General features: G+C 47.0%; 1 protein-coding gene across 1 annotated transcript in view; it reads left to right on the top strand.

Annotated features, from left to right (window-relative positions):
- Positions 1 to 26,422, top strand: part of XPO7 (exportin 7) — a gene marked incomplete at its 5' end in the record, with an annotated part of 31,000 nt that extends 4,578 nt beyond the window's left edge. The window contains 24 exons of the mRNA XM_026863082.1: positions 487 to 552; positions 3,766 to 3,870; positions 6,233 to 6,398; positions 6,963 to 7,036; positions 8,468 to 8,587; positions 8,785 to 8,931; positions 9,755 to 9,927; positions 10,989 to 11,182; positions 12,281 to 12,386; positions 13,658 to 13,793; positions 14,777 to 14,850; positions 15,913 to 15,993; positions 16,546 to 16,609; positions 17,758 to 17,866; positions 18,340 to 18,446; positions 18,935 to 19,023; positions 19,727 to 19,834; positions 20,960 to 21,042; positions 21,607 to 21,821; positions 22,959 to 23,097; positions 23,415 to 23,575; positions 25,332 to 25,430; positions 25,724 to 25,851; positions 25,955 to 26,422. Coding sequence (XP_026718883.1) covers positions 487 to 552; positions 3,766 to 3,870; positions 6,233 to 6,398; positions 6,963 to 7,036; positions 8,468 to 8,587; positions 8,785 to 8,931; positions 9,755 to 9,927; positions 10,989 to 11,182; positions 12,281 to 12,386; positions 13,658 to 13,793; positions 14,777 to 14,850; positions 15,913 to 15,993; positions 16,546 to 16,609; positions 17,758 to 17,866; positions 18,340 to 18,446; positions 18,935 to 19,023; positions 19,727 to 19,834; positions 20,960 to 21,042; positions 21,607 to 21,821; positions 22,959 to 23,097; positions 23,415 to 23,575; positions 25,332 to 25,430; positions 25,724 to 25,851; positions 25,955 to 26,048 — 2,838 coding nt within the window. The remainder of the gene's footprint in view (positions 1 to 486; positions 553 to 3,765; positions 3,871 to 6,232; positions 6,399 to 6,962; positions 7,037 to 8,467; positions 8,588 to 8,784; positions 8,932 to 9,754; positions 9,928 to 10,988; positions 11,183 to 12,280; positions 12,387 to 13,657; positions 13,794 to 14,776; positions 14,851 to 15,912; positions 15,994 to 16,545; positions 16,610 to 17,757; positions 17,867 to 18,339; positions 18,447 to 18,934; positions 19,024 to 19,726; positions 19,835 to 20,959; positions 21,043 to 21,606; positions 21,822 to 22,958; positions 23,098 to 23,414; positions 23,576 to 25,331; positions 25,431 to 25,723; positions 25,852 to 25,954) is intronic.
- Positions 26,423 to 27,513: the final 1,091 nt, after the last annotated feature.

The following is a 27,513-nucleotide window of genomic DNA, read 5'->3' as shown; positions in this document are numbered from 1 at the left end:
TGCAAAATGGTAAACACTTGGGTTGGGGGGAAGTTAATTTCCCAGAGTTTTCATCTGGCAACTTCAATACTCATCCTAACGTTGCAGAAATTTCCACGTGTTTTAAAACCACAGGCTCTGTTAAAATTAAGCAAACTGATTTTAAAAAGGTAAATCTAAATAAGTCTTTTCAGAGTTAGGGCATAACACCAAAATGCTGATTCAACTATTAAATAAAAGCTGCCTATTTTTATTAGCTCATGTTACTGAATTCTTCAGAGCCCTTTGCACTGTTAACAACATCGAGTACTTAAAAGCGCCTTTTAAATTCTCTGCTTGGGATTGCTTACGGGCTTTTTTCCAGTCACAGTACTGCAAAGATAAAGCATTTCTAGACAAACATGTCTAGAAATCTTCCAAGCAGAAAGGTCTTTGAGTGATGGTGAAGCTTAATGAAATCATCCTGGCACTGCTAACTGCTTTCCCTGTCCCCCTTTCCTCCCCCAGGATAGTGTAGAGCACTGCATCATAGGAGTGACAATCCTGTCCCAACTAACTAATGAAATTAATCAAGTAAGTGCTACAGCCTTCCTCAGTGAAGTAAGTGTCCAATTTTCTCATTCATATTGTTGTGTCCTGCTGTGTGTCTGTGCATCGTTTGGGGGTTTTTGTTTGGGTTTGTCGGGGTGTTGTGTGGTGGGTGTTTTTCTTTTTTTTGTTATTTTTTTTTTTACGCAGCCACTTACTGTTGTGGTAAGATGCTGAAACCTCCTGTCCTGAGGAATTGTTTTGTTTCACTGGCATCTTCCATCTTCTCTCATATTTTGATGTAATCTTCTGAGATGAAAAAGGAAAAGAACAATGCTAAGCAACTAGCCAAGGACACCTAGTGAGGACAAAGCCCAGCACGTGAGGACGTCCCCAGCACCTTCTGTTGTCAGTCCCTGCACGTTGTTTCAGTTTCCAGCATCCTTGTGCCAAGAAGTGGACGGAGTATGCCCTCCTCTGTATTGACCAGGGAGATGAAACAAAGAGGGTTTACCTTAACAGATTTTTTTTAAAGCGTCCTTTTCGTTCAGTACTAAATTCCATAGCGTTCCCAGCAGGTAGTTCCCAGATTCTGCCAGCTTATGGGGGCTGAGTGCTGGGTCCCCTCTGCAGCCCCAGCCCTGGGGTACTGGCAGGAGGAGGACTGGGCACGCCGAGGCCGTGGTGCTCTGGCACAGCACCCACTCGTGCCAGCAGCAGCAAGTCTTGTCTGAGTGGGTTAGTGAGCTGGTTTGCAAAGCTGCCTCTCGGTATTTATGTTGAAAGATGGAACAAGTGGCTTTACTTGGTGCTATCTAAGCTTACATCATTTTCCTGATCAGTCAGACTTTGCTGTAGCACCATCACAGCCCTAAGACAACGTGAGGGTTGCCATGTGTATAAATGTCTCTTAATTTTGCTAAGAGGACCAGGCTGATTTTAACATCTTACTAAGAAAACTAACCTTTCATTTTTGCTGGTATGTTGACTAATCCAGGCATTGGAACAGAGAGATCCTTGAGTGGGATTTGAAGGATGATTACAATTTTTTTTCAGAACTGGGAATGGAGAAGGTTTTGTCCTAGCCAGGTCAAAGCACCAATTTCTTCTGCTGAACCTGATGAAGTTCAGCACCTCTGAACTTCCCAAGCCCTGCGCCATCATCTGAATGGCTTCTACATCCATTGCAGACCCTAAATTTGCTTTAATTCTTCAAGCCTGGCCTGATCAGTAAATCCTAACCCACAGATCTCTTCCAAACTCCCAAGCCGTGTCTTGTTGCTGTTACCATTTCCTTGCCCAGACTTTGTACAACCCTAACTCCATCTCCACAGAGGGCTGCTCCCTCACCTCCTTGCATCAGGGATGAAAGCAAGTCTGTTTGCCTCTATAAATTAGTACGTGTCTACCAGCACCCTTGTACAGGGCTGCAGCTTCTGAGAATGGTCGGCACAGGACCTGCCACCTAACCCAGTTCCAGAGTCCCTACAGGTTGATACTAAAATAAGCAACAAAGTTAAAGACATTGATCAAAAAATCTCTTCCTGATACCTTGGATATTAAATCTGCCACAGTTTACTACTCATTCTTAAATGTGTTTTGTGACAGCAATTGCACAGGCCTGGATTCAGTGACTCATCTTAGAAAGTCTAAAACTGCGATTACTTGCGAAATAATCAATCTGCCAACATGCCTGCTCATCAGAGTGGGGTCATGTACGTGTACACAGCAAAAAAAACCCACCTAAAAAACCTCTTATGGGCCTTCTCTTCAGATTTTTTGTTTTTGGTAACTATTTAAACTTCCAACTACATTGTATGTGAGCTGAATTTTCTAGAGTTCTGTTTACTAAAGCTTTTGTTCCAAAAGCTCACAGTACGAATAAAACAGAATGCTAATAACTGTTTTGAAGTATCAGTTTTCCTCCTGTGAGTGCTGCACAGACTTGCCCGGAGGTACTGAGTATCCACCGTATTGTAGAAGTTCACTGATTTAAGCCACGTGACCTCACGATGAAGAAAAGGGAAATACTCATTTGCCACAAGCCCAGAAGTACATGAGATCTGTAATGCTCATTTTCTTAAAGACCCTGAAATCTAATACTGTGAGCTGAGGAGTGATAATCCAGTTGTCAGAGCACCTAGCAAGTTTAGATCCAATTCTGATCTGCTACTAGGTGGTGCAGGGCTTCTCTTTCTCACGTGTAATACAAGAGACAAAAGTGTTTGTGTCCTCCATGGGGTTGTTGTAAAGGGTAGAACGTTAAAGTGAGGTCCGGAATGTGTCGGGCTGTACTGGTTCCTGCCGTACTGGGTGACGTGTGTGCATGTTTAAGGTTAACACAGGTATAGTAACAAAAGTGTAAAAGAAAATGGGGATCCAGTGTGCCTCTACACTGGGCTGTGGGAAGGCTCCATCCCAGATGTGCTGTGATAACCGACTGCCCACCAGAGAACTCATCCTGGGCAAGTGGAATTTCTCCAGCCTGTGTTCAAATAAATGGCAAAGATGTGAAGTATCACTTCACTTTTCCTCTCTTCCTAGAAAATACTCTATGAAGTGACATGAGTTGTGCTGCTGAACACCTGTGCTGGCCCGTGCTAGAACACATTGGTTGAATCAGTTGGAGATTTTGTTACCCAGTATAAAGCAAAATGTGTCTATTTGCCTCATATGCCAGCTTTTTATTCCAGTACAGTGAGAGGTCCAGAACTGGAGTTTATAACAGATACAGGAAAGTCTGAACTGGCTGTCACTGGTTAACTCTCCTTCTAGTTTTCTTCTCATCTGTGCAGGTTCAGGAGGGGAATTATAATTGCTGGTAGTTGACCATGTGTCTGCCCAGCGGCCTCAGGTAGGATTTAACTCTTAGGAGTTTGGAGCGCTTTAGAAAGCAGTGCTCAAGTTCCTAAACTGACTTAAGTGCTGTTAAAAATACTGCTGTTGGTCCTGCTCCGGAAGAGATTTAAGTGAACTTGAGAGTAAACCCAGCTCTGCTTTCTGGCAGGGGTACAGTGAAACTGCATTGTAAGTACTGTAGGTGGAAAGTCCTGTTGTCAGCCAGCAAGCTGAGTTTATCCGTGGAAAAACCACTGCTCTGCAGGGGGAGGGCAGCCCCCTGCTTTAGGCAACCGGTGTGACATCACTCTGGGGAGGGAAACCTTGGTGTCCCGATGCTTAACAGGGTTCCTGCGGGCTCTGCTGGTCTTGTTCCCCCTCTGCCCGGCATTTCTAAGCGCTGGTTTTCTCTCTGCTCAGGCGGATACTACTCATCCACTGACCAAGCACAGGAAAATAGCCTCTTCTTTCCGAGATTCATCCTTATTTGATATTTTCACGCTGTCATGCAATTTGCTGAAACAGGTAAGGAAGCTGTCGTTCATCGTCTCTCTTGGGGGATGTATGTTGGGGCAGCAGAGTTTGGGCTGAAATTTCCACTCGTGTAACTCCTGAAACAAACGCTTATGTTCTGAAAGCTACATTCTGGACTCGTTTCTCAGGAAAGCTTTGAGGTAGGTTTGTATTGAGGGGAAAAAAACAAAGCAAAACAAAACAAAACACACAACACAGATACAGAAATATAAGTCTTTTCAACAATTTTGATTGAAAATACATGCCTGGACCATGAGGCTTGGGTTAAACTGTCTTAAAGCATAAGGAAAGAGATGGTATGTTTGGTTTACTTTTTAAATGTCTTTGATTTACAGTACTGGCAGAGAGGTTTCTTGTAAAGTAAGTCCTTGTCTCTTTTTTTTTTTAACCTGAATTTAAAACCCACATGGCAAGAGGAAAAAATGCTCATGAAGCTAGGTTTAGTATATTGAGACTAAAGGCTGACCTTGATGTTTTAACACATGATAAATATTAGACTGTCTTATGTTCCCCGAGTTTTTATTTTGTGCAAATTATCACACATGAGTTAACTTGCTTTAAAAATATTTATCCTGGGACAAAGCAGCAACTTTCAGCCAGTATTTTACCCTAAAAAAAGCAGTTTTTCTCTCAAAGGTAGTATGTGTATTTTGTACACAGGTAGATTATCTGAAGAAAATTCTTGATTCTGTGTCAGGTTTCTTTTCTAAAAAGCTAGTCTGGAGTTCTCATGGTGCCTTCAAGAACCGCCCTTTATGAGAAAGTCTGCCCCGGTAACTGAGTGGCAGTAGCACAGATTTGATTAGTTTAACATTTATCCTTCCAGCTGAGTGAAGTGTCAAAAGTTGACAAATAGCACAAAGAGTGAAAAGGAAATTTTATTTTAAAGTATTTCAAAATGAGCAGCTCTGGTTCTGTCAGTAATAAAGGTGGGTACGTGGGTGTAATTTGATCTTTTTTTCTCCTCCTGGTTTCTAAAGGAAGCAGAGCTCACACAATTATGCAAGTCATCCTTTCCCATGCACCCATCCTCCTGAAGCATAACGGCTCTGGTAACTTTTGAATTCGTTGGCTCATTTCAGGTGCATTTGATGGTCAATTAGAGCTCTCAGAAATAAAAGAATCCCTCTAGTTTGATGAAAAAAAAAGTGCCTGGGGAGGTGCAGGCGGGACAGCGTCCTTCTAACTGCCCAGACTTGTTGGAGACAATTCAATGAGTGCTGGTACTCAGCCAGGAGGCATAAACCAGCCCCTTGTTACCTGGAGCTATTGCCCACACTCCTGTTGCTGCGTGACCGTGGGGACTTGGAGACTAGAAAGACACAGTTTGTCTCGGGAGGAAGCCTCTGGTTTTCCACCCTGATTCTTAATCATCTTGCTTTTGCTTCTTGGGATGCTGTGGTTCAAGACAGGTTGGAGTGTTTTCTGTTGTCTCACGAAACATCCATGTTTTCCTGTCACTTGCTACCCAAGTGACATCTTTTGTTTGCCTAATAGTAGCTTCTGTACATAAAGCAGAAGTTTCTAAGGTGATCTTGTAGCATGGGGAGGATTGAGCCACGAGAAACCACCGTCTGTAAACCAGGGTGCATCTAGGCAGCCCCAGAAGAGTAAATCTTTGTGATACCATGGAGAGAGGGAGGAAGGAGATCCCAGCGACCGCTGGCACTGGTCTCGGCAGCGTCAGCATGGTGCACTGTGTTATTTGCAGAAGCCTTAAACTGGAAAAAGTTAGTTTTAACTACAGAACAATAATAGAAAGGCTAGACTAGCTGGCCTGTCCTTGGAGTACTGACCCAAGTGCTGCGTTTAAACTGCAGTGAAGTGACCTAGCATTTCGTGTCCGGCAAGTTCTTTGTGTTACTTGAGAGCATCTATGTTTTCCCTGCCCACAGCAGAGCGATGAAACCCGAGCGGGGTTTATCCAGATCCTCTGCACAACAAAAGTGAAGGCACTCATTTCCATACGGGGGGTTAGGTGGAGCAACAGGATTCCCTGCTGCTAAGTGCTTGTCAGGCAGAAAATGTATTCTTGTGTTTAACCTTAATAAGAACTTCCTTATCTCCTGTATCTCACAGTATAATTGCAAGCTGGCAAGCCTGGCTGTTTTTCTCCTGTGTGCTACAAGCCGAGTGAAAAAGAAAGCCCTGTCTGTTTATCCATCTCGTGGAAAGACCACGCATGTAAATACACATGCTGTCTGGAAAAGGATGGGATAGCCTGTGGCATATGATCCTTAGGATTGCCACATCCTGTTTAAAGTCGAATTGCTGCCTCAAACTCAGCTGTCACCTTTTTTTTTTTTTGGTTTTGTTTTTCTTTTTACTTTTTTTAATCCAATTTTTTTTATAGGCTTCTGGGAAGAACCTGAATCTAAATGATGAAAGCCAGCATGGTCTGCTCATGCAGCTTCTTAAGCTCACGCATAATTGCCTGAACTTTGATTTCATTGGCACATCAACAGACGAGTCCTCAGATGATCTTTGCACTGTGCAGATCCCAACCAGTTGGAGATCAGGTAATCTTGCTGGAGGAAGAGGGCTAATCTGCAGCGTACCAGCTGAAAGCATGTGTGACCTGCTAAAGCCCTCTCTACACTTAACAAATAACTTTTGCATACAATGCCATATGTAAAATCCAGCCTTTCCTTAATGTGATTACAAATGCAGTTCAGTTCGAGTTGGCTATCTGGAGCTAAACCACTCCTCTACCCTTCCAGTTACACCTGCCAAGTCAGGAAACAGTGAAGTGTTGAGTGGGGTTTTTTTTATTATTTGTAAATAACAAATAACTCAGCACCTGTTCTCAGCATCCTTTATGTTCTCACCAGTCATTTTGCAGGCACTTTCACAGGTTGTGTTCTTAAAATATTTTCCTGTAATTTTGTCTTAGTGCCAAGTACCGATGGGTTTGTTTTATTTCTAGGAAAGGTAATTATGTAAAAATGTCAAATCCTTTGGAAAATTTCTTACAGTGTGGTACTTCGTGTGGCAAGTGCACGTGCCATTGTTACGATAAGAATTAACCCTATGGAAAGCAGTAAATGGGGGTGATCTCAGTAAAATGCTCTGTTCTGTTTCAGCATTCTTGGATTCTTCGACCCTTCAGTTGTTTTTTGATCTTTATCATTCCATCCCTCCTTCGTTTTCTCCTCTGGTAAGTTCAGTGTTTATTTTCCTTACAGACTCCGCTACCAGAAAGCGTTTGTAGGATTCGTCTGGGAGACTTGGGGGGGTTTGGAGGATTTATCTGGGTTGAAATGCTGGGGGCTGCCCTCAGCCAGGTGCCTTTACTTGGCCAGCACTGCCTTCTGCTGTGGTGACAAAGGGGAGGCTGGGCCGGTGCTGCTGCTGCTGCAGGTTTTGATGCATCTGCAGGTTTTGGGTTTGACCTAAGAGCAGCTTGTTTGCTGGAAACCCAACCTACTTCTTTGTCCTTGCATAGCCTAGAGTCTGCCTGTTCGCTCTTAGTGAGCCCTTTTTGAGGTATGTAGCTTCTGTTATTTCCACCATACTGCTAAGTTGGTCCTAAAACCATACTGCGAGTAGGTAGCGAGTCTGGGAGCACAACTGAAAAATGTAATTTCTCCTTCCACACTTTTAGAACTGGGCTGTGTCTCAGTTGGATGAAATGGCCAAGAGCATGACTTAAAGTAAAAGTTGGGTTATTTCTTCTGGAAAAAAATGGCCTGCCAGGCATTTATCAGATAAATATTTTTCATAATTAATGCTACAATGAAAACATGCCCTTTGGCTAGGGAGGGAGGGAAGGGTCCTTCAGAAATTTTTTCTTCCACTGAGACTCTCAGCATTGTTCGTCATGTTGAAGGGCTACTTGCTAATTTAGAGCCTCAGATATTAATGAGAGACTTCTAACAGTGGGAGACTTTTTTTTTCTTTTTTTTTTTGGTTACTGCATAGAAATCTGAAGTAATTACACCTTTTAATTGTCCTGCCTCATTGATCAGTAAATGAGAGCCAGCAAGAGTGAGGGGCTCACCAGTTGAACCAGTAGCCCTTATGCTGGTCAGAGAGAAGGGGGCTTTGCCCCTGGATAAGGGCTGCCAAGGGCTGTTGTAACTGGCTGCCACTGCCCTTCAAAACCCTGTTCACCACCTGTTACTCATTAATGCAGCTGCACCCTTGGAATTTACTCGCCATTTAAATTTCAGAGGTTTGGGTTAAGAACAATTTAGGGTTTTTTTTTTTTTACTTGCCAGTCTTCTATCTTCTGTGATACGTCTCCAAGTCTGTGTTAAGTTTACCAGCTTTCCCTGCCAGTCCTAGTGTATTTTCAGTCTTTTGCGGTCTGTGTTCTCTGTCTGAAGAAATCCCAGCATTTTTAGGAGCACAGCTTGGAACGCACCTTTGACTGTCAGGATGGAGATCTTCCTTTGGTTGATGCATTTTTTTATCTCTGCTGTAATTTGTTGCTACGGTCTTACACAGAAGTGCAAAGATGAGGGAGCTGTTGTGTAGCGTGCAAAGGAGCATCATACTTAAGTTTGATTTGTTGCATCATGAAAAGGAACCGCGCTGTTCATTTTATTGTTCTAATCCCTCTCTTTATTCTCTTTGTCCCCTCTAGGTTTTATCCTGCTTAGTGCAGATAGCCTCTGTACGCAGATCCCTCTTCAACAATGCGGAAAGAGCAAAGTTTTTATCTCATCTCGTTGATGGAGTTAAACGAATACTGGAAAACCCACAGGTGAGTGTTTCGGATGTGCTCGGTGGAATTGGGTCTCTGCTTCTTCTGCATCAAGGTTTTCAGCAAAAATCCTTTCTAATGTACATGCCCCACTTGTGGCTCTGGGGAGGGGGGTGCAACATCTTTTCCTACTGTTCCACCATAAATCTGCACCTTTTTTAGCAGACTCTCAATTTTTCTCCTCTTTTTCTCCTCAGAGTTTGTCAGACCCAAATAACTACCATGAGTTCTGCCGATTGCTGGCCCGATTGAAAAGCAATTACCAGCTGGGAGAACTGGTGAAGGTGGAGAACTACCCTGAGGTCATCCGACTCATTGCCAACTTCACCGTGACCAGCCTGCAGGTACAAAATGGTTTTACTTACCCTCGATGGGCCTTTATGCCCCTTGTCTTCTCTTGAAACAAACACTCTTGTCTTTTCTTTGCCCCTTAATTCACTGGATGTTAATTTTTACCAAGGTACCCTGCAGACTCTGTGACAGAACCCTGCGGTGTAGCATTGATGATTCCATGAATTCCTACTGAATGGAAAGGGAGCAGTGTGTGGGGGCAGGCAGGGTTGCTATGCCTTCAGAGTCTTTCTGTGTCCTAGCAGGGGGAAAAAAAAACCCCAACCTTGTTAAATAAGGCTTATTTTTAGAATTGTGTATCACTTAACTATTAAAATGCAGTTGCAGGGGTTGCTAGTAATATGAATATCATGCCATATTCCCACTGAGCTTTCCGCTGATACACAGCTTGTAACTACACCCCTGCACAGAACATGGTTTAAAAAAAAAAAACAACCTTGTGTAGTTTACATAATGCCTTTGTTTGTTAAACTTTAATATTTACCGGGAAAACAGCTTGAAACTCTCCATTCTGTTTGGGGAGCTGTCTGCAGCACGCTGCAGTATGAGCTTGGCAGTAGTTTGGGACTAAAGGCTTTGGCTCAGCTACACAGCCTAGGAACTGGGGCTTATTGTTCAGTCTTTACTGAATGCTGCTAATACCCGCTGAATTCAGGTGTGAACTGAAATTCATTGTTAGAATTGGCAACCAGATCACTAAAGCTTTTAGATGTTGCTATATCTAGTGCTCCGTGAGTCAAAATAATCTGGGTAAAATAATCTAAAGGCTGCAACGCACTGGTTTCTTCTCCTTTTCTTTCTCATGGTTCCTGGTAGCACTGGGAGTTTGCTCCCAACAGCGTTCACTATCTCCTGAGCTTGTGGCAGCGGCTGGCTGCGTCCGTGCCCTACGTTAAAGCCACAGAGCCTCACATGCTCGAAACGTACACACCAGAAGTCACAAAAGCTTACATCACGTCCAGGCTGGAGTCTGTGCACATCATACTGAGGTAAGAAAAGCAGAGAGGTGGCAGCACTTGAGCCTCTCGGCACGGCAGAAGGCTCTGGTGTGTATCTCGTCTGAGTTTTCTTTTTAAAACGGCCACGACCGCAGGAAGTTTTGTGAGTCGCCAAAGGATTTCTAAGGCAGGCTTACCTAAATCACTTACTCTGTCTCTTATAAAAAAGAGACAATTTTTTTTTAAACTGGGGATTTTTTTAGACCTTCCTCAATTTCAAGTGGCTGAGATTGATCTGAGTGATCTCTGACATGGGTAGAATTCATCTTACCCAGCATCATACATCTGCAGTATACGGCTTATGCTCTGAATTGCCCTTGGAGCAGAGAGGAATAAGTATGCAAAGTGTGATTCACTTAATTTGTAGATCTCTCCTGTAGGATGGCACATTATACCTAAAAGTGTTGGGTGGTTTTTCCCTTCCTTTGAGTGTAGGGGCAGCCTACAGGACTCTGCAGTGCTTGAATTTGTGTGGGATGAATTCCACCTTGTGTGTGTTTGTATTTGATGAAAACAAATGTTTGAGTATAGAAAAATATAATGCCTCTCTCAAGGAATTCTGATTGATTTGTCCCTTTTTTAGGTATCTAGCAATGCAAGGGAGGAACAGCACTTTTTAGCTGGTACTGGAGTTTGCAATAAACTTATTGTTGAGGTTAGTGTATTTAGAGGAAAAAGCAACTGAAACGTCGGGAAAGATGGAAGGCTCTGTTATACAAAGACAACCAGACAGATCATGGCACCACAGGTTCTGTTCAAAGACCTGAATAAATGTTAAAAACGTTTAGAAGAGCGTACTCATCGCAGGTCCTGATGGCCTTTCCACCTGCACCACCACTGTTTTTCTGATTTACGGCCGCAGGAATGGTCAGATGATTCTGTTGGTCTCTGTACCTCTCTGTCATGACAAAAAGTAGGGGGAGAGACTTTAATTGTTGGGATCACTGTACACCTGGGAAAGCATCCCCTACCCGATAGAAACAAGATTGGGTTATGGCTTAGGCTGTCTCTACATTTTAAGTGCTTTTCTAAGCTATTTTTGTGCTGCTTAGGGATGGTTTGGAGGATCCACTGGATGACACTGGCCTTGTGCAACAGCAGCTAGATCAGCTCTCCACCATCGGCCGGTGCGAGTACGAGAAGACCTGTGCTCTGCTTGTGCAGCTCTTCGACCAGTCAGCCCAGTCGTACCAGGAGCTGCTGCAGAGTGCCACCGCCAGCCCCATGGACGTTGCGGTACAAGAAGGTGAGTGTGTTCACAGGACTGTGGCCTGTGAGCTTGCAGTAGGTTGCCCATTCTCACAAGCAGCCTTTCCAAAGCTCATGTTCCTGGTGAAATCCATAAATGAGGAGGCAGATCTCATAAACCTTCCATTGGGGAGGTGCCTGTGTGGTGTAGAATATTTTTGGCTGTGGACAGACACTCCCAACACAAACAGCGGTGCTGGCTGAAGATATTACTGCCCCACAACCAACTCCATTCCTTTTTTGGGGAGGAAATGTAGTTTATCTCCTTGCGCAGTCTTTCAGAGACAGGTTCTGAGGATGTTCCCCCATCCCCAGGCATGAGCACTGCTTTCCCCATCCCTCTCTTGTCCAAGGCAGGATACAGGGTGCTCATTTGAACCTCCCCTCTGGCTTTGTGGCAGAAACCTCCAGCTGGTTGTTGGTAATGAGTAACTGGGAGTGGGGTTTCCAGCTGGTGCCACAGTCTGCAGGAGGGTGTCTGTCCGCAGCGCTGGGTGGGTTCAGCGTGGAGGTTTTGCGCTTGCACAGCTGGTTGTTTTAGGAATTGTTTCATAAACATAAATAAGTGGTTCTTTTGGAGGTCCAAGCTGTTATGCCCACTCTAATAATGTAGCTGGCTTCCCATTTTGTTGAGGAGCTGGGCGCATCAGCACAGGTATGGAAACTGTTCCTTTATTCTGAAACAGTATTGTCTGATCTAACACAGTACTTCTTTTATGTGGGAGGGCAGAACTCTGTATGATGTTGATTTCTCCACCAACCATATGTACTTCGAAAGAATAAACAATGCCTGCTGGCATCTGCACATGTTTAAATACACAGAACATAGTTGTACAAGGAAGTGGCTTTCTGTGGTGGAATATCTTTAAATAATGAAAATCTTCCAGGCAGACCTGGCATTCTTGTTTCTTTTCTAGTAAAAGTCATACCTGTTCACCACCAAGTGAAAAATTGAGTAATTTTGATATAGATAGGCACTGAAGCAGAGAGGTACTCCTTGTGAATCCTGTCTTTGCCAAAAGAAAATGCAGATCTCCTCAGCTTCCTCCGGGTGGGGTGTGACGTGCTTGGTTCTGATGTCCTCTGTTGGTTTCAGGGCGCCTGACGTGGCTCGTCTATATTATCGGGGCAGTGATTGGTGGTAGGGTCTCGTTCGCCAGCACGGATGAGCAGGATGCGATGGATGGCGAGTTGGTTTGTCGGTAGGGATGCTGACTTGACTGTTTTCTAGCTGCACTGCTGTTGAAGTCACCAAAAGAATTGTGATTGTGAAGCTGCCGCCATGTTCTTCCCCTCTTTTTCACTGAAATTGTGGAATTGGCCGTCCTGAAAGAAGAGATTGGTGGCACGGGCTAGAGCCCGGCAGCAAACTTCTGCTGCGACTTGGTTAAATTGGGAAATCTGAGGTTATAAGAAAGAGAGTGAGAGGGGAAGAGCATGTGAGAGGGGAATTTATACCGGGCTTAACTGCATGCATTGGAGTAGAACTAAATGCATGATGGTTCTCTGCTGGGGTGGGGGGAAAAGTCTTTTTCCTAATTAATAATCCAAAGTGGATTTTGTCCATAAATACACTGTGAATATTGTAGATCTCTTATAGCTGTTAAAACTTTATAATGTCTAACACGTGCTGGATTTTCGGGACTGTAAATCCTCTCCAGTGCAAAGCTTTATGTGATGGGTGTGAGAACATGTAGCTTACAGCTCCTGACCAACCCTGAGTCTCGCTGAAGGCTTTGTGGTCCAGAGCCTAATTGCTCTGCTTGGAAGCCAGGGTAGTAAGAGATCCAAACTGTGCATGGGTGGGAGCTGGCCGGGTGGTGAGCCGGGAAATAACGTCGAGCACTGGCTTCCCGCACAGCTGCTGTGCTGCTGAAGGGGAGACGGTGAGACCCCGTCTGTATTTCAGCTGCCTTTAGTGACAGCATCTCCGAGAGACGTTCACACAAGTCCACTTACGTTTTATCTTCTTTCCCACTCTGTGCTTTGTGGCACTTGCCAAAAAGAATATCATTGCTGCTTGAGCCCGTGCCCAGGTCACAGCATTGTTTCTGAAGGGCTCGCAACAAAAACCAAACTGAAGTGGGGGGGATTGTTTAGAGTCTGGCTCTCCTGAGGGGGAGCAGGTAGTGCTTTTTCAGGTGGGTTTGAGAACATGATGGGTAATTGAGAACAGTTGCTGGGTAAGTGTGCTAAAGCACCCAGAACTCGCTTCTGCAGCAAATTAAAACCCAAGGCCTTGCATCCCTGTCTAACGAGGATAGAGAAGCCTCATAACGGCCCTGCACAGAAGAGGAATGTGCCCTAGTCAGTGTTTTGTTATCACTTTTGTCAGTTCTTGACCCAAAATGACAATGCCCACAGAAAGTAACAAATACTGTGGCACGCAGCCTGGAAACACCACCATGTGCCAGAAATCCCCCCTTCCTCCCCGTGCCCATCAGCAAGGCCTGTTTTCCCCACCTCTCTGCAGAGTGCTGCAGCTGATGAACCTGACGGACTCCCGTCTGGCGCAGGCTGGCAACGAGAAGCTGGAGCTTGCCATGCTGAGCTTCTTTGAGCAGTTCCGGAAGATCTATATTGGAGATCAGGTGCAGAAGTCTTCCAAGGTAATCAGTCCCCTTGGTTGCATCTCTTTGGTGATACGAAGTCCAGTAATAGCTTCCTTTTTTTTTTTTTTTTTTTAAATGAAAGCAAGTGGCATTGCTTGTTTTCTCCTCTTTGTAGCTGAAAATGAGACCTGTTTGCTGTGTTTTCTAGATACATGTCCAGTGTTAACACTGCAAACCCTGAGCTGTTTTTGAAATACTGTGTTCTGTATGCGTCGGAAAGGAGCCAGTGACTATGACAGTAAGCCTAGAACTTGAGACCTGGGTGCAGTTTGCTTATCTGCCAGGTTTCTGCTGTGAAATGAGTCCCTCAAGGGACTATTAATTTCAAATGAGTGCCTTAAGCTCATATACTTGTGAAAGCGTGCGAGTCGCACCGCCTGCACGCCCGTAAGGAGCCTGAGCCTGGCATTCTTGCTTCCTCGGCTCTAAAGTGAAGATAAGTATCTGTTCTCTTCCATCACAAGGCAATTGTAGATGTACTGGACTTTGAATGCCTTGGCGCATCTTTAGAGATGCAAAATCTTTTTTAAATTAAATACGTAAAGAATGAGAACATCTTTACTCCAGAATTAGGTTCTCTTCCAGTAATCTAGGACCATCCTTCTCCAATCTCACAGGCTTCAGAGCAGCGATGTGTCAAGGAGCTTAGAGTTCCAGACAAATACACTAAGATACTGTGTGTAGCTGCAGTGTTAACGTCCCCTTTCCCTAGAAAAATCAAGTGTTTTGGCTTCTGTGTACAGTATCTGAACCCACTGTGACTAGTGATAGAAAAGAGTTATCAGTGATCAGGGCAAGTATTGGTCTGGATCAGATCAGCAGCATCTCAGCCCCTTGTTTGTTTGATCTGGGAAAGCCCAGAGCATACGCCCTCCCAGGCGTGTGGGCCACAAAGGGAGAACAAGTGAAAACCAAACATTCTCTGCCCATTACTTGTTTTTTTGACAGCTTTTAAATTGGTGTTATTTTTTCCCCTCCAGCTCTACCGCCGTCTCTCAGAGGTCCTGGGCTTGAATGATGAGACCATGGTCCTGAGTGTCTTCATAGGAAAAATGTAAGTGTTTCTGCTTGCAGGCATCAGAGATTCCAGGGTTTATTTGAAGGTATAACCAGGAAAACTGGAATATGAGGGAGTGTTGTTCAGTCTGAAACTAGTATCATCTGGCTTCTCAAGAGAATTACGGGCTTTTATCAGGGTTTAGGTCACACACAATATCCAGGATTGATTTATCCACCGTGGAGACACAAAAATAAGCTGTACACCGAGATAACGGATTCTCTTCCCAGTGCCTGCTTAGCAGAACCAAAGTCAGAGAGGGGACAGCCTCAAGCACTCGTGCCCTATCACTTGATTCTTGGCAATCACCAGCCACGAAAGCTCTGTGGGGAGGGGACTGCTCCTTCAAAGGTTTTCTTTGCAAATTCTGCTGTTCAGTACCAGAGTAGCGCAAGTCCTTTTCTTAAAACTCTTCCACTCTGGTAGGCACCCGATTCGGCATTTTCCTTGGCAGCTCTCTGGACCCAACCTGTCGACTGCCCTTTTTTGTCATGTTTTTGGCAGCATTTTGAACCAATTCAGTAGCTTCTCGACGCTGACGCCCAGTGCCGTGCGCCTGGTGCCGTGCAGCCGTTAGCTCCCCCTTGGTTTCTTTAGGTGCCCGGGGCCTTGCCTGCCCTCACGCGCCCCGGCTGCGCGTCATCCCCAAGGGGTCAAATGGCTCTCCTGGAAGAAGCAAGGGCTACTAGAATTCTGCAGCTGACAGTGGATGGTGCAGGTGCAGAATTGCATACGTCTGCATGTAGTCACTGCCGCAGAATTCTCTTACCCTTGCTGCAGAAACCAGCCCTGGAGTGCCACAGAATTCCAAGGGCCTGGGTATGGGCCAGTGTAGCTTGGGACCCAAGTAGTGAAGATTATCTGAAGGATAATTTTCTAGTCAACCAAATGTAAGTACAGTAATTTTATACCAATATTTTGTGGCTTGTGATGTCTGTGGTTTCGGTGGAGGGTGGAGCTGATGATGTTGGGTCACTTTTGAACTGGAAGAATCCGCCGCACAGCAAAGGGGAAGCTGAGCAAACCCCTCTGATCCGTCCTTGTTGTCCTCTTCCCTAGCATCACCAACTTGAAGTACTGGGGCCGATGCGAGCCTATCACCTCCAAGACGCTGCAGCTGCTCAATGACCTCTCCATTGGATATCCTTTTCAGAAGAGCTGTTGGGTGCACAGAACACTTAAACCTCAGCATGGGGGAAGAGTGACCCAGATGCTCGGCCGGAACAGGAGCACTCTGCATCTACCAGCTTCCTGAACTGCTTCATCTTCTGGGTAGTGAGAAGAGCAGAGTGCAAGTGCTTGGTCAACGTCTTACCTAGCTGTTGAATTGCAGTAGATGGCTATAATATTGTAGGGGGGTTTTATTATTTTCAATCATAATTACTTGGTAACTTACCGTCACCATTTTGGTTTGTAATTGCTTGGTAACTTACTGTCACAATTCACAGTCATGTTCTGTCTTACAGTCGTCGTCTTGTTCTTCCTGACAGTGTAAATGAAAATGGTCTCTACAGGTCTCAACTGTAGAGATTTAAGCAACTTGGTTGCTCTTGAAACAAATGGAAGAGAGATTAGAACATATTGAATAATATAGACGTAAGAGTCCCCTTTCAGTTTTGCCCTGGAAAGTGCTTTGCAAGCATTGCAAGAAGTTTTCTGCTGACTCTGCTGCTTCCTTAACACCCCCTTTACATACAGCAGCGTTAGAAAGCTGGTGAAACTGAGCGCCGTACAGTTCATGCTGAACAATCACACGGTAAGTCCTTTCACCTTCTGCTTCTTGTCTCACAGCAAAAACTCCTCCATCTGCCTTTGTACGGCTGAGATGATCGCCTAGTTTTAACATCTGGACACGTTTTTGAAGTTTACTTGTTCCCCAGATGCTTCTGACATACTAGATGAGCCTCTAGAAACTGAAATCCGTGTTCCATCTCTCTGTTCGAAGCCTGCCCTTTGATTTTTGAGGGGCTGTAATTATCCCCGAAGGGTTAATGTGGGGGTCTCTTTTCTCCCCACTGAAAGACAGCCACCTCCCTCTGGTGGCTGAGAAATGTGGAGAGGGCTGATGGTGCTGCACATGCAGGCAGACAGCAGCGAGCACCGTTTATGCAATTTAATGGAAAGTGTAACAGCATTTTGGTGTCCCTGGCTTTAATTCTAAGAAGTGCTGATCTGGAAGAAGTGCCATCGCTTGCAGCGGTCGGGGTAGCAGCCTTGTTCCTTGGTCACTACCCTGTGTGGATCTGGGACGCTGCCTTGAAATCAGAAATGGTCGAATGAGCGATTAGAAGTCAGCAGCAAAGTGTCACATTTCTGACTCACCTCTGGAGCGTGCGGTCACTCGATGCTCCGGCGCTGTAGCCACAGGTCTGCGCTGGCTGGTTGAGTGAGGTGCTATACTCCTTGAGCTGGAGGCTGTTTTGCAGCAGTTCCATGGCCTGTGTTTTGCCCAGAAGCTGCATTGTCTGGGGCTACGATTCCCTGGAGAATGTGAACAAAATAACTCAGGATCCATCTGCTCTTCAGCAGCCTTAACGCCTGAAGGGTCCCCACGAGTTCAGGGGTTGCAGATTGCTTCTTTGCTCTGGAGGCAAAGCAAGACTTCCTTGTTCATCTGGTCCTGGGGAATTCCAAGATGAAAGATGATAGTGCTGGTGTCTCTGCCAGCAGATGGGACGTGCTCGGGGGCCGTGGGCACGGTGCCTGTTGCCCTCTGGTGGCACGCTCGCCGAGATGGCTGGCAGATGTGAAGTGATTAGCAAGATAACCCTGCAGCTCCCTGCTGCTCCTCCTTGCACAGGCTGAGAATTAGACAGGGGAATTGAGGGATCCTCAGCCCTCGGTCCGGGAGCCTGTTCAAGGTGGTGGTTCCCCTCTAACCCATCTCTCCTCTTCCCTTTGCAGAGTGAGCACTTTTCCTTCCTGGGCATTAACAATCAGTCCAACCTGACTGACATGAGATGTCGGACTACGTTCTACACTGCACTTGGACGTCTTCTCATGGTGGATTTAGGTACTCAGGTCTTTTCCTGGGAACCAGAGCAAAATGGTGATTTTGTGGTGTGGGTGCTGGGTTCTTTAGGTAGGCTGGGCCTTGCTCTACACAGGGAGCTGTAAGCTTCTGCAGGAAAACCTGCTGGAATGGGAGAAGTCAAATGGGATAAGAAAAAGGAGGGGAAAGAAGCTCAGGAGTGGTTTTGTTGCCATGTTGCTGGGTACAGGCACAGGTAGTCCAGAGATGCACACAGCCAGGACTGGGGCTCCAATTTGTAATAGTCAAAATGTCTTCCTGAGGTGACAGGGTTTGCTCTTAGTCTTTTCTCTAAGTTAGATACTGGCAGGGATAGATCACCTGTCGGGAAAGCTGTGGTCTCTCTGCCTCTAGCTCCGTGGCTGAGCGATGTCTGAGGCAGAACTGCAGGGCGCAGGGATGTGCAGTCTTACTTCCTCCTGATTTCTATTTGTTTTTTTTTTTTTTTCTTTCAGGGGAAGATGAGGATCAGTATGAGCAATTCATGCTTCCCCTCACAGCTGCCTTTGAGACCGTGGCACAGATGTTCAGCACAAATACTTTCAATGAACAAGAGGCAAAAGTAATTGGGCAGGACCTTCCCCCCTATCCATGCTCTCGCTATGCTTTCCCATAGGGGCTTTGACCTTTTTGGTTCAGACAGGCAGGAGAGAATGAGTAACTCCTGCAGAGTGAGAGCTGTTCTGCCCTCTGAACAGGGCAGATGTGACCAGGAGACGCTGGAGCAATGGGTGCTTCCCTTTCGGTGTCTGTGGTGGTGGGCCCTGTACCCCCTGGGGTCTGAGGGTTCATAACAGCAGCAGTGAGCCTCATCTGCCAGCTTTCCTTCTGCTGGGGATGAAGTACCCCAGTGCTGTCGCTGTGCTGGCTCAAATTCAGGAGGGTTTCTGGCACTGAAGAGGAAGAACTGTCAAACCTGGGACTGGCATCCAGCACTGAACGGCTGGATTGCTGTTGGGGTGGGAGGAAGGGAAGGGGCTGGTTGGAGCCAGGGAGGGAGAGATCTGTACATGTGGTGTGTTTTAACATACCTTTCCTTTTGAAATACAGAGAACCTTGGTTGGTTTGGTGAGAGACTTGAGGGGAATAGCCTTTGCCTTCAATGCCAAGACCAGCTTCATGATGCTGTTTGAGTGGATGTATCCTTCTGTTGCCCTAAAACTTGAGTCATTCTGTCTGTCAGAGGGGAGAGCTCTGGCTGAATCCAAATGCCCTATTTTCCCTGCTAAATCCTGACTGGGGGTTTCTCTTCATTTTTACAGAACTCGGTGTCCTGTCTGTAAACCCTAAAATAGATTTAACTTGGTCTGGTTGCAACCAAGTCAACCTAGAAATCTGCTTAAAGCTGAACTGTTGTTTTTTTTTCCGATTGGACTTAAAGCAATTTGACCTGTAAAGCACAAAGGCCTTTAATGGGCTGCTGATGTCTCAGCAGCGACAAAAGCTCTCCTCTTGCTCACTAGAGCCAAGAGCAGTTGGTATCTTTGTCCTCTTGGTGAGAGCATAGCTGCTCAAAGAGCACCATATCTGGGCTCCAGATTGCTCTTTGGCTGGTGAAGGTCAGCTGTCTGTTGCAGTGACAGATCTGTATATCTGTCTTCTCTTTCATTTAAAACCTTTTTGTTTCTGTTTGTCCTAGTATAAGAAGTGTGTATGCAATCCCAACAAACTCAAGATTTTTTTTTTTTTTTTTTTCCTGTGGTAAAGCAGACCCCAGCAAGCAGCTCTTTAACCTTATTAAACAAGCTGTTTGGGTGCAAGACACAAAATACACTTTTTGGTAGAAGCTGTGACCTTTTTTCTTCATGAAAAGCCACAAAGTTCCTTAGCTCTCCCTTGCAGCTACCCATCTTACATGCCAATCCTACAGCGGGCAATTGAACTCTGGTACCACGACCCAGCCTGCACTACACCTGTCCTCAAACTGATGGCTGAGTTGGTACATAACAGGTATGAACCTCCAGCCTCAAGAGAGCTGGCGGGGGTTTGTGTCTGTCTGCTGCTGCAGCCTTGTGTGGGTGTCAGTGCCCAGTTGTGTTTTCTCTACTTCAGTCTATTTCTGCTATAAAGGCTGCCAAGGCGGGCAGGGAGGGGGAGAACTGGCATTGTTTCAGTAGGGAAGAAAATCCACCCGTTCAGGTATCAGTCAAGTCATGACTCAGACCAAGAGACACGATCAATAAACAGTGAATTTGTTCAGCGTCTGCTTCCAAGGACAGCACAACAAGATGGAGGCAGGCAACTCACGTTAATTTTTAAAAACCTGTGTTTAAAACGAGCGTTGTTCTATCTGGCAGCCAGATGACCACTTCTGCTTTAGAGCATCAGCTCTTTTTGCCGAATAGAGAGAGGTACCTCTGACGCGATTCAGATAATTCAGAAGCTGTCTGAGCTGGCTGTGGAGGGTTGCCAAGACGCTGCTCTGGCCTGCAGCCAGCTGAACACAACCCTGTAGGAAGGGACCGTTGTTACAGCCGAGTGGAAGGGACACGAGGTTCAGGCACAGTCATTTGAGAGTTGACTCCTTGTGCTGTCAGACTGTTTGCCACATCCAAGTGGCATCTTTGCAGCAGGACAATCCTTACTGGAATACGGCCACTCATTTATTTCGGAGGTGATCTGGACAACTCGCTGCACTTCAATTGTAAGATCTATTCACTGTAGGGGAAAAAGTGCCAAGCTCTGAATTCTTGGTTGCGTTGTCAATAGGAGCCAGTCAACTGCCCTACAATGCTGCTTCCAAGATGTTCGCTGTGTTTGTGTACAGTAGCCTAGTGACTATTGCCAAGATGGGATTTCCAGCCTCGATCTTGTAATATTCCTCATGTCTGTGAAATACAGGCCCTTTCTTCTGTGACAGCAGAGCTCCTCTGTCCCTAAAAGTCGCTGTGTCCTGCCTGGTGTTGGTAACAAACAGAAGTGTTTTCTGCCAGCCCAGGGTGTTTTGTTGAACTCTGGGGAGCAGCCCTGGGAGGAGGGTGCCCCAGGCCACAGCAGGGTGTGGAGGTGGTGGAGTGTTAGCTTTGGTTTTACTCCATTGTTTGAGCTCCAGTTTATTCCCTGTGTTCCCGTTAGATCCCAACGGCTGCAGTTCGATGTGTCCTCACCGAACGGCATCCTGCTCTTCCGAGAAACGAGTAAAATGATAACTACGTATGGTGAGTGTCGAGCAGGTGGGATCCGGGCAGCCTCGGCCTGCCCCCAGCTCCTCCACTCGCTCCAGGAGCGAGGGCTGGGCCACTTGCCAGCTCCGAGAGCAAGCCCAGGCTGGGAAGCAGTGCCAGATCGCTTGCTGAATGCACACTTAGATACGGGGAGATGCTTCTGCTTTGAAGTGCTGGGGGGAGGCAGGCAAGCAGAAGGGGAAGGGTGTTCACCAGGCAAATGAGGGAGAAAATGAGGGCAACGAGTAGGAGTCCAGCCGAGCCCCTTGTGAGTGTGCAAGATGCCACAGGTGAACCTGTGAAGCCAGCAGAGAGCAATCCCGTCCTTATGCTGTCCTGTTTCTGCAGCAAAATTACATGCAGTTGGTCCATAGTAGAGCCACACTTTTAACTTGTAACGTGTTCCGTAACCTTCAGCTGGGGAGTAAATCTTTGGTGCTTGTGGTTGACTTCTCAGTCGCTCCTTATGGCTCGACTTCTGGTTTTTCCTGCACCCTGGGGGAGAAGGGGTTTGGATGTGGTTGCTGAAATACTGAGTCTGCTTCTGTGCTCCCGCAGGAAATCGTATCCTGACGCTTGGGGAGGTCCCAAAGGATCAAGTCTATGCCTTGAAGCTCAAGGGGATTTCCATCTGCTTCTCTATGCTGAAGGCTGCGCTGAGCGGGAGCTACGTCAACTTTGGGGTCTTCCGTCTGTACGGGGATGATGCACTGGACAATGCCTTGCAAACTTTTATCAAGCTTCTGCTTTCCATCCCTCACAGTGACCTCCTGGTAAGCCAACCCCCGTGGTGAGCATGTAGACACGTGGCTAGGGAAGACAGGGGTGGAAGATTAAACAGGAAAGGAATACTTTAATCATGGAGGCCAGTGAACTTGTGCTGCTTCCTGGAACTGCAGCTATGGCACAAGAAATTACAGCTGGAATGTGCAGCAGCAGGTCCTGAGCCGGGGCTGTAACCCCAGCACCCAGGGCCTCGCTATCAGCCCTCCTGTGGGGTATGCCCCAGTCTCAGCAGAGCAATTACCAAAATAATTCCTCCTCTATCTGACAAACACTTCCTGTGAGTGAAGGATTGTTCTTCCCTGTCTTGCCTGCGGGCAGAGATCTCGATGCATCAGCAATTCCAATGCAACCTGCTTGCTGAAGACATCCACCTACAGAGCCCTGCTCCTGTCCAGACCTCGTGTACAGAAACCCATTTTGTGGCAGAGCTTTGAGACTTATCAGCACAGTCCTACTTGGCAAACTGTCGAGGAGAGAGGGCAGCATGTATTCCTCACAAGTCTTTATCTGTCGTTACTGTAGCAGGACCTAAAAGAAGTTGTTGCCATCTCTATGACTGCGTTCAGCACGTTCTTAATTTATTTAACACACCCGTGGCCAAACCTTTGCTCTCGAGACGTGCAGCTCTTGAGATGGGGCCACTCTGTAGGACTCCCAGCGGTTCCCCCATGTGCACAGGTTGCTGCTGGGGGGTCCGTGGCTCTGACTGCAGTGTCAGTTTTTCTGATTGTGTCGATTTTTCTGTGATCTGACACTCTGCATGGACACCTGGGGAGCCAGTCCCACCTCTGCATCTCCAGCACTGGCACTGGGCAGCTAACGTTCCCTGCCTGGAAAAGAGCAAAGCAGTGGGGAAAGGTGTTTTGCTAGAACAGTGTTGGGAACTTGCTGGACCATTGTTGCTAGAGCCTCTTGGGAAGGTTTTTGGTGGGGGAGAAGGGTGGAAAATATGTTGGCCCACAGATTATGCTGGCAGAGAGGGTTGGTTTGTTCTCTGTCCAGGAGATTCAGTAAGCAGTTTTCAGGTGATTAATGAATGGGTTGGGTCTAGCAGAAAGCCTTAACTGATAGTTGCAGACCAGCCACGAGGCCTTAAAAGTCTTTCTCTCTTCCTTTCTCTGCAGGATTATCCCAAGCTCAGCCAGTCATACTATTCTTTGCTGGAAGTTCTCACCCAGGACCACATGAACTTTATAGCCAGTCTGGAGCCTCATGTAATCATGTATATTCTCTCTTCCATTTCAGAAGGCCTCACTGCACTAGGTAACTCCTCCTGCTCTCTGTTGTGCTCTCAGGGCTTTGGTTTGGAAGTGGGGGGAGATTTGGGTTGCTTTGACTGTGTGGTGGGTAAGTTAAGATATACCTGGTGAATGGGTGGAGGAGTTTTAAAGTGGATGGTTAAGGCTGGAAGATTAGAGATAGCTAATCTGTCGGTGCTGACCTGTTTAGGGTTAGGGGGTTCTTGCTTGCAAAGTCCCTCCAAGGCCCCAGATAAATGTTGCTGTTTCCCTGGGAGCCTGTGGGGGTGCAAGGCCAGTGCTGGCAGTGCCCCAGGAGCTCCCCCTCTCCTGTTCCTGCAGACACCATGGTTTGCACAGGCTGCTGCTCCTGTTTGGACCACATCGTGACGTATCTCTTCAAGCAGCTCTCTCGCAGCACCAAGAAGAGGACCACACCTCTGACCCAGGAGAGCGACCGCTTCCTGCACATCATGCAGCAGCACCCAGAGATGATTCAGCAGGTAAAGACCAAGGGCCTTGTTGTGGCCTGGCAAGATAAACTCCCCGATAAGCTCTGAATTTCCTTAGCATGATGTAATACGGGGGCTGCATGCTCCCTGCTCTATTGCCCCAGGCTTTTTCCGGAGCAAAAAGGATTTTTTTTTTTTTTTTTGCTAGTATTGCAGCTCTCCTACGCATTCATCAGATGGTAGGTCTGATTCAAAGCCGTGCTTCAGGGCGACGGTTCTCTCTGTGCAAGAAACACCATTTTTGCATTTCCAGTATGAACGGAAGTAGCCAAAAATGAGTGTTTGTCGTTGTCTTTTTTCTTTTTTTTTTTTTTAAAGAGAAATGGTTACAGGCAGTGCTGGCAATTCATAGAAACGAAGCCAACAGAGAGCGTGCGCTGTTCTGCTTTATAAAAACCCCAGGGTTTGTTTAAGCCCCTGGAACAATTTGGGAATCCACATGCACTCACAGCAGAGCCAGCACCTTGGGGTCCCCACACTTGTCAGGGCCTGGTCTGTGCCGAGACGCTCTTGGTGGCACCATGTTGAAGGTGGGTTTGTGGCCTGAGCGAGCACGTGTTGCCTTGGCATGGCTTGTGCCTGCCTTCAGAAGGGGCTCTGCGGGCTGAATTCGATAATGGAATTCTTTACATGCTGGCAGCACATCTGCCATCTGTCTCCTGCCCTCATCCACATCTCTGACAGACACGGAGCTTCCTGGGATTTGTCCTCCCTCTGGCTCAGGAGCGTGTGCGGTGGCAGAGGATCAGGAGTGAGCCGAGACATTTTCCTTGCTTAGGTCTGGCATAACTCACCATATACCATGTAGTTTAAGCACCTCAGTGTCAAACTTAACGACAGATGATCCTGGTCACGGAGGTTTTGGTGCTGCAGAGGGCCCTGAATTGGGAGCTGCCTCTCAGTATCTTAAAGCAAAACTCTGGGCCGTGGCGCCGTGCTCGGAGCGTCCCTGACGCTGTTCCCCAACCTCGCTCGCTGGTACTTGTCAAAGTGTCAGCACGACTCCCACGTCAAAGCGGGGAGTATTGTTCCGCCCTTGCTGGTAGATGAAATGCAAAGAAAAGCAGGCTTTTTTTGAGGGCTAGAAGCTGTGGGGTTTTTTTCCTGAGGATAAAAAGAGAAACTGCATTTTCCAAACCAGCTAGGTTAGATACTGGCTTTAGCCTAAGGAGGCTGTGGAAGGGGAACACAGACACCCCAAGTGTGGGCTCGAGGAAGTTCCCCAGGGCACCAGAGCCTGTGCTCTCCACATTTAAGCACTTGCTATTACCTTGTTTAAATGAAGATGAGACAATCTTTTTCCCCTGGCTCCCTTGGGACAGGATGGAGTGTGTCAGGAATAAATATCCTGACAGCTTTCAGCACCTCCTCCATGTGCCTTCAGTGAAGTTCTCCACCAGTTTGTGGGTCCTCCCTTTGCCCCACGGTGCTCAGAGCTCTGCAGCGTTGAGGCTCTGACACTGGAAGCATCAAAGGTGAATCGTTGCTCCTGAGCCTGCACGTGGTGAGGGGAGAGCTGGGATGTCAGGGCTGGTTTGAATCCCAGAATCATTCAGGTTGGAAAAGCCCCTCGGGATCATCGAGTCCAACCCTCAGCCTGACTCTACAAAGTTCTCCCCTACCCCACATCCCCCCCAGCTCATCCCAACGGCCCTGAAACCCCCCCAGGGATGGGGACTCCCCCCTCCCTGGGCAGCCTGTTCCACTCTCTGATCACTCTTTCTGGGAAACATTTTCCCTCTCTCAGATGCTGTCGACAGTGCTGAATATCATCATCTTTGAGGACTGCAGGAACCAGTGGTCAATGTCTCGGCCTCTGCTTGGCTTGATACTGCTCAATGAAAAGGTAAATATCCCACTGTCCCCTCGCAGCTGGCAGGGCTTGGACAATGCTGGAGCTGTTGGGGTGGAGGGAGCAGAACAGGTTGGGACTTGGAGAGGTTGTGTGTGCAGGGAGGGGTGTCCAGCCCTGGCCTTAAGGAATCCTATTCACCTTCACTCGTAAGGGCGCTGGAATTCACCTGAAAAGCTGTAATGTGTTGGCTCTGGGGAAGAGGCATCATGCAGGTGTGCTCTGTCCCAAAGCCACGGTGGCCATTCATCTGACAATGAACCCGTCCTTCTCTTTGTCTTCCCCAGTATTTCTCCGACTTGAGGAACAGTATAGTGAACAGCCAGCCTCCGGAGAAACAACAGGCCATGCACCTCTGCTTTGAGAACCTCATGGAAGGCATCGAACGCAACCTCCTGACCAAGAACAGGGACAGGTCAGCGCGGGGCTGAGCCCTCCCCGGGCGCGCCGAGCCCGTGAAACGCGGGAGGGACCAGCAGCCTCCTGCCCCGTGACACGTGCTCTGCCTTTTGCCCTAGGTTCACGCAAAACCTGTCGGCCTTCAGGCGAGAGGTGAACGACTCCATGAAGAACTCCACCTACGGCGTGAACAGCAACGACATGATGAGCTGACGTCTCCCAACTCCACCTGTACAGAGCAGCATCTCTTTGGCCTGGCCCAGAGGGGTTACCGTTTCCGATGGAAAGAAAAGAGGGCGTTTCTAATCCCTGCTCTTCCCCAGGGCTGGATTGCGGCGCTCTCGCTTTGGGCCGTACTCCACGTCCCGAGGGAGGAGGGAACAGGAGGGGTTGTTGAGCTCACCGGGGCAGGGTGCTTCTGTTTCCATGGGAGGGGGTGGAAGGGCATAAGCCAGGTGCAAGAATCCAGCGTCTCCCTACCCGAATGTCTGCGTGGAACGCCAGCGCTCTGCTGCAGCCTGCCTTGTATAAACATGTACATTTTTTCATAACATTTTGAACAAGGTTTATATTGACTCGAGTTTAAAAAAAAATTAAAAAAAAAAAAAAAAAAGAAAAAAAAGGAAAAAAAAAAAGTGTGATTGAAATTTTTACAGAGTCCTGGTGCACCGGTGCTGGCGTGAGGGTTGTGTATGCGAGTGAGGAAAGCGTGTCCTGCAGGCCTGAAGCTTTACTGGGCGAGGGGTGGGTGTGTGAAAGTGCAGAGATATATTTAGTGACAAGTGTAGAGAGAAGCAAAAACAACAAGAAAAAAAAAAAAGACAAAAAAATCCAACAAAACGAAAAAAATCCAACAAAAAAAAAAAGGCATTGTAAAATTCCAAATGTATATTTTTTCTTATTAAGCCCCTTGAAATCACAATTTCCTGTTACCGTCTTGCCCTTGTTATTAGGAACTCTAAGCCATGCCGCGTGATCTCTCATTCGTGCTTGCTCGTGGGTGTCTCTCCTCTCCCCGGTGTAGCAGTAGGCACTGTCCCCTCGTCAACCCGCTTCTCGCAGGGCCCTCGCCTCCCTCTCCCACCGTGCCCGCCCCGCTCTCCCCACTCTGCCTTCTCTTTGGGGTTTTTTTGGTTGGTTCTTAGTTCTGGGGTTGTTTTTTTTTCCCTTCCCCATTCCCCCATCTCAGCCAGGGGAGGGGGCTGCTCTCGGGCCAGCTCTCAGGGCTGCAGCCAACCTGCCCCCTCGCAGGGTTCTTAATAACAAGGTTTGCCTAGCATGAAGTATTTCACACCCCCTTTAAAATGATTCCAGGATTTTTAATTTTTTTTTTTTTTCCTCTAAGTCACCATAATAAATGTTTTGGATAGAAAATCGACTTACAGAGGAAAGCTGATGGGGGAGGGAACCCGTTTGCCTTGTACTTTTTCCACTATTGTTGCTGCTAGTCGTGTGCATCCTCTTGCTCAGCTCTACCCACAGACACTCAGTCCTTAGGGCTGCAATTTCTCTTCCCAAACACCTACTCTTTAATTTTAATTTTTTTTTCCTTTCCCCCCCCCCCTTTTTTTTTTTTTGTTTTGTTTTCTTTCCTCTGGCGATTGTGTGTTGGGTCCTTTTTCGCGTGAGCAGATTGCTGGTTGACTTGTAAGGGTGTTTGCTGCATACAGTGTAAGCA

This window comes from Athene cunicularia (genome assembly GCF_003259725.1).
Source record: "Athene cunicularia isolate RWA chromosome 22 unlocalized genomic scaffold, athCun1 chr22_part1, whole genome shotgun sequence".
NCBI lineage: Eukaryota > Metazoa > Chordata > Aves > Strigiformes > Strigidae > Athene > Athene cunicularia.
Note: the sequence above shows the minus strand (reverse complement) of the source record. Positions and strands in the feature narration are given on the sequence as shown.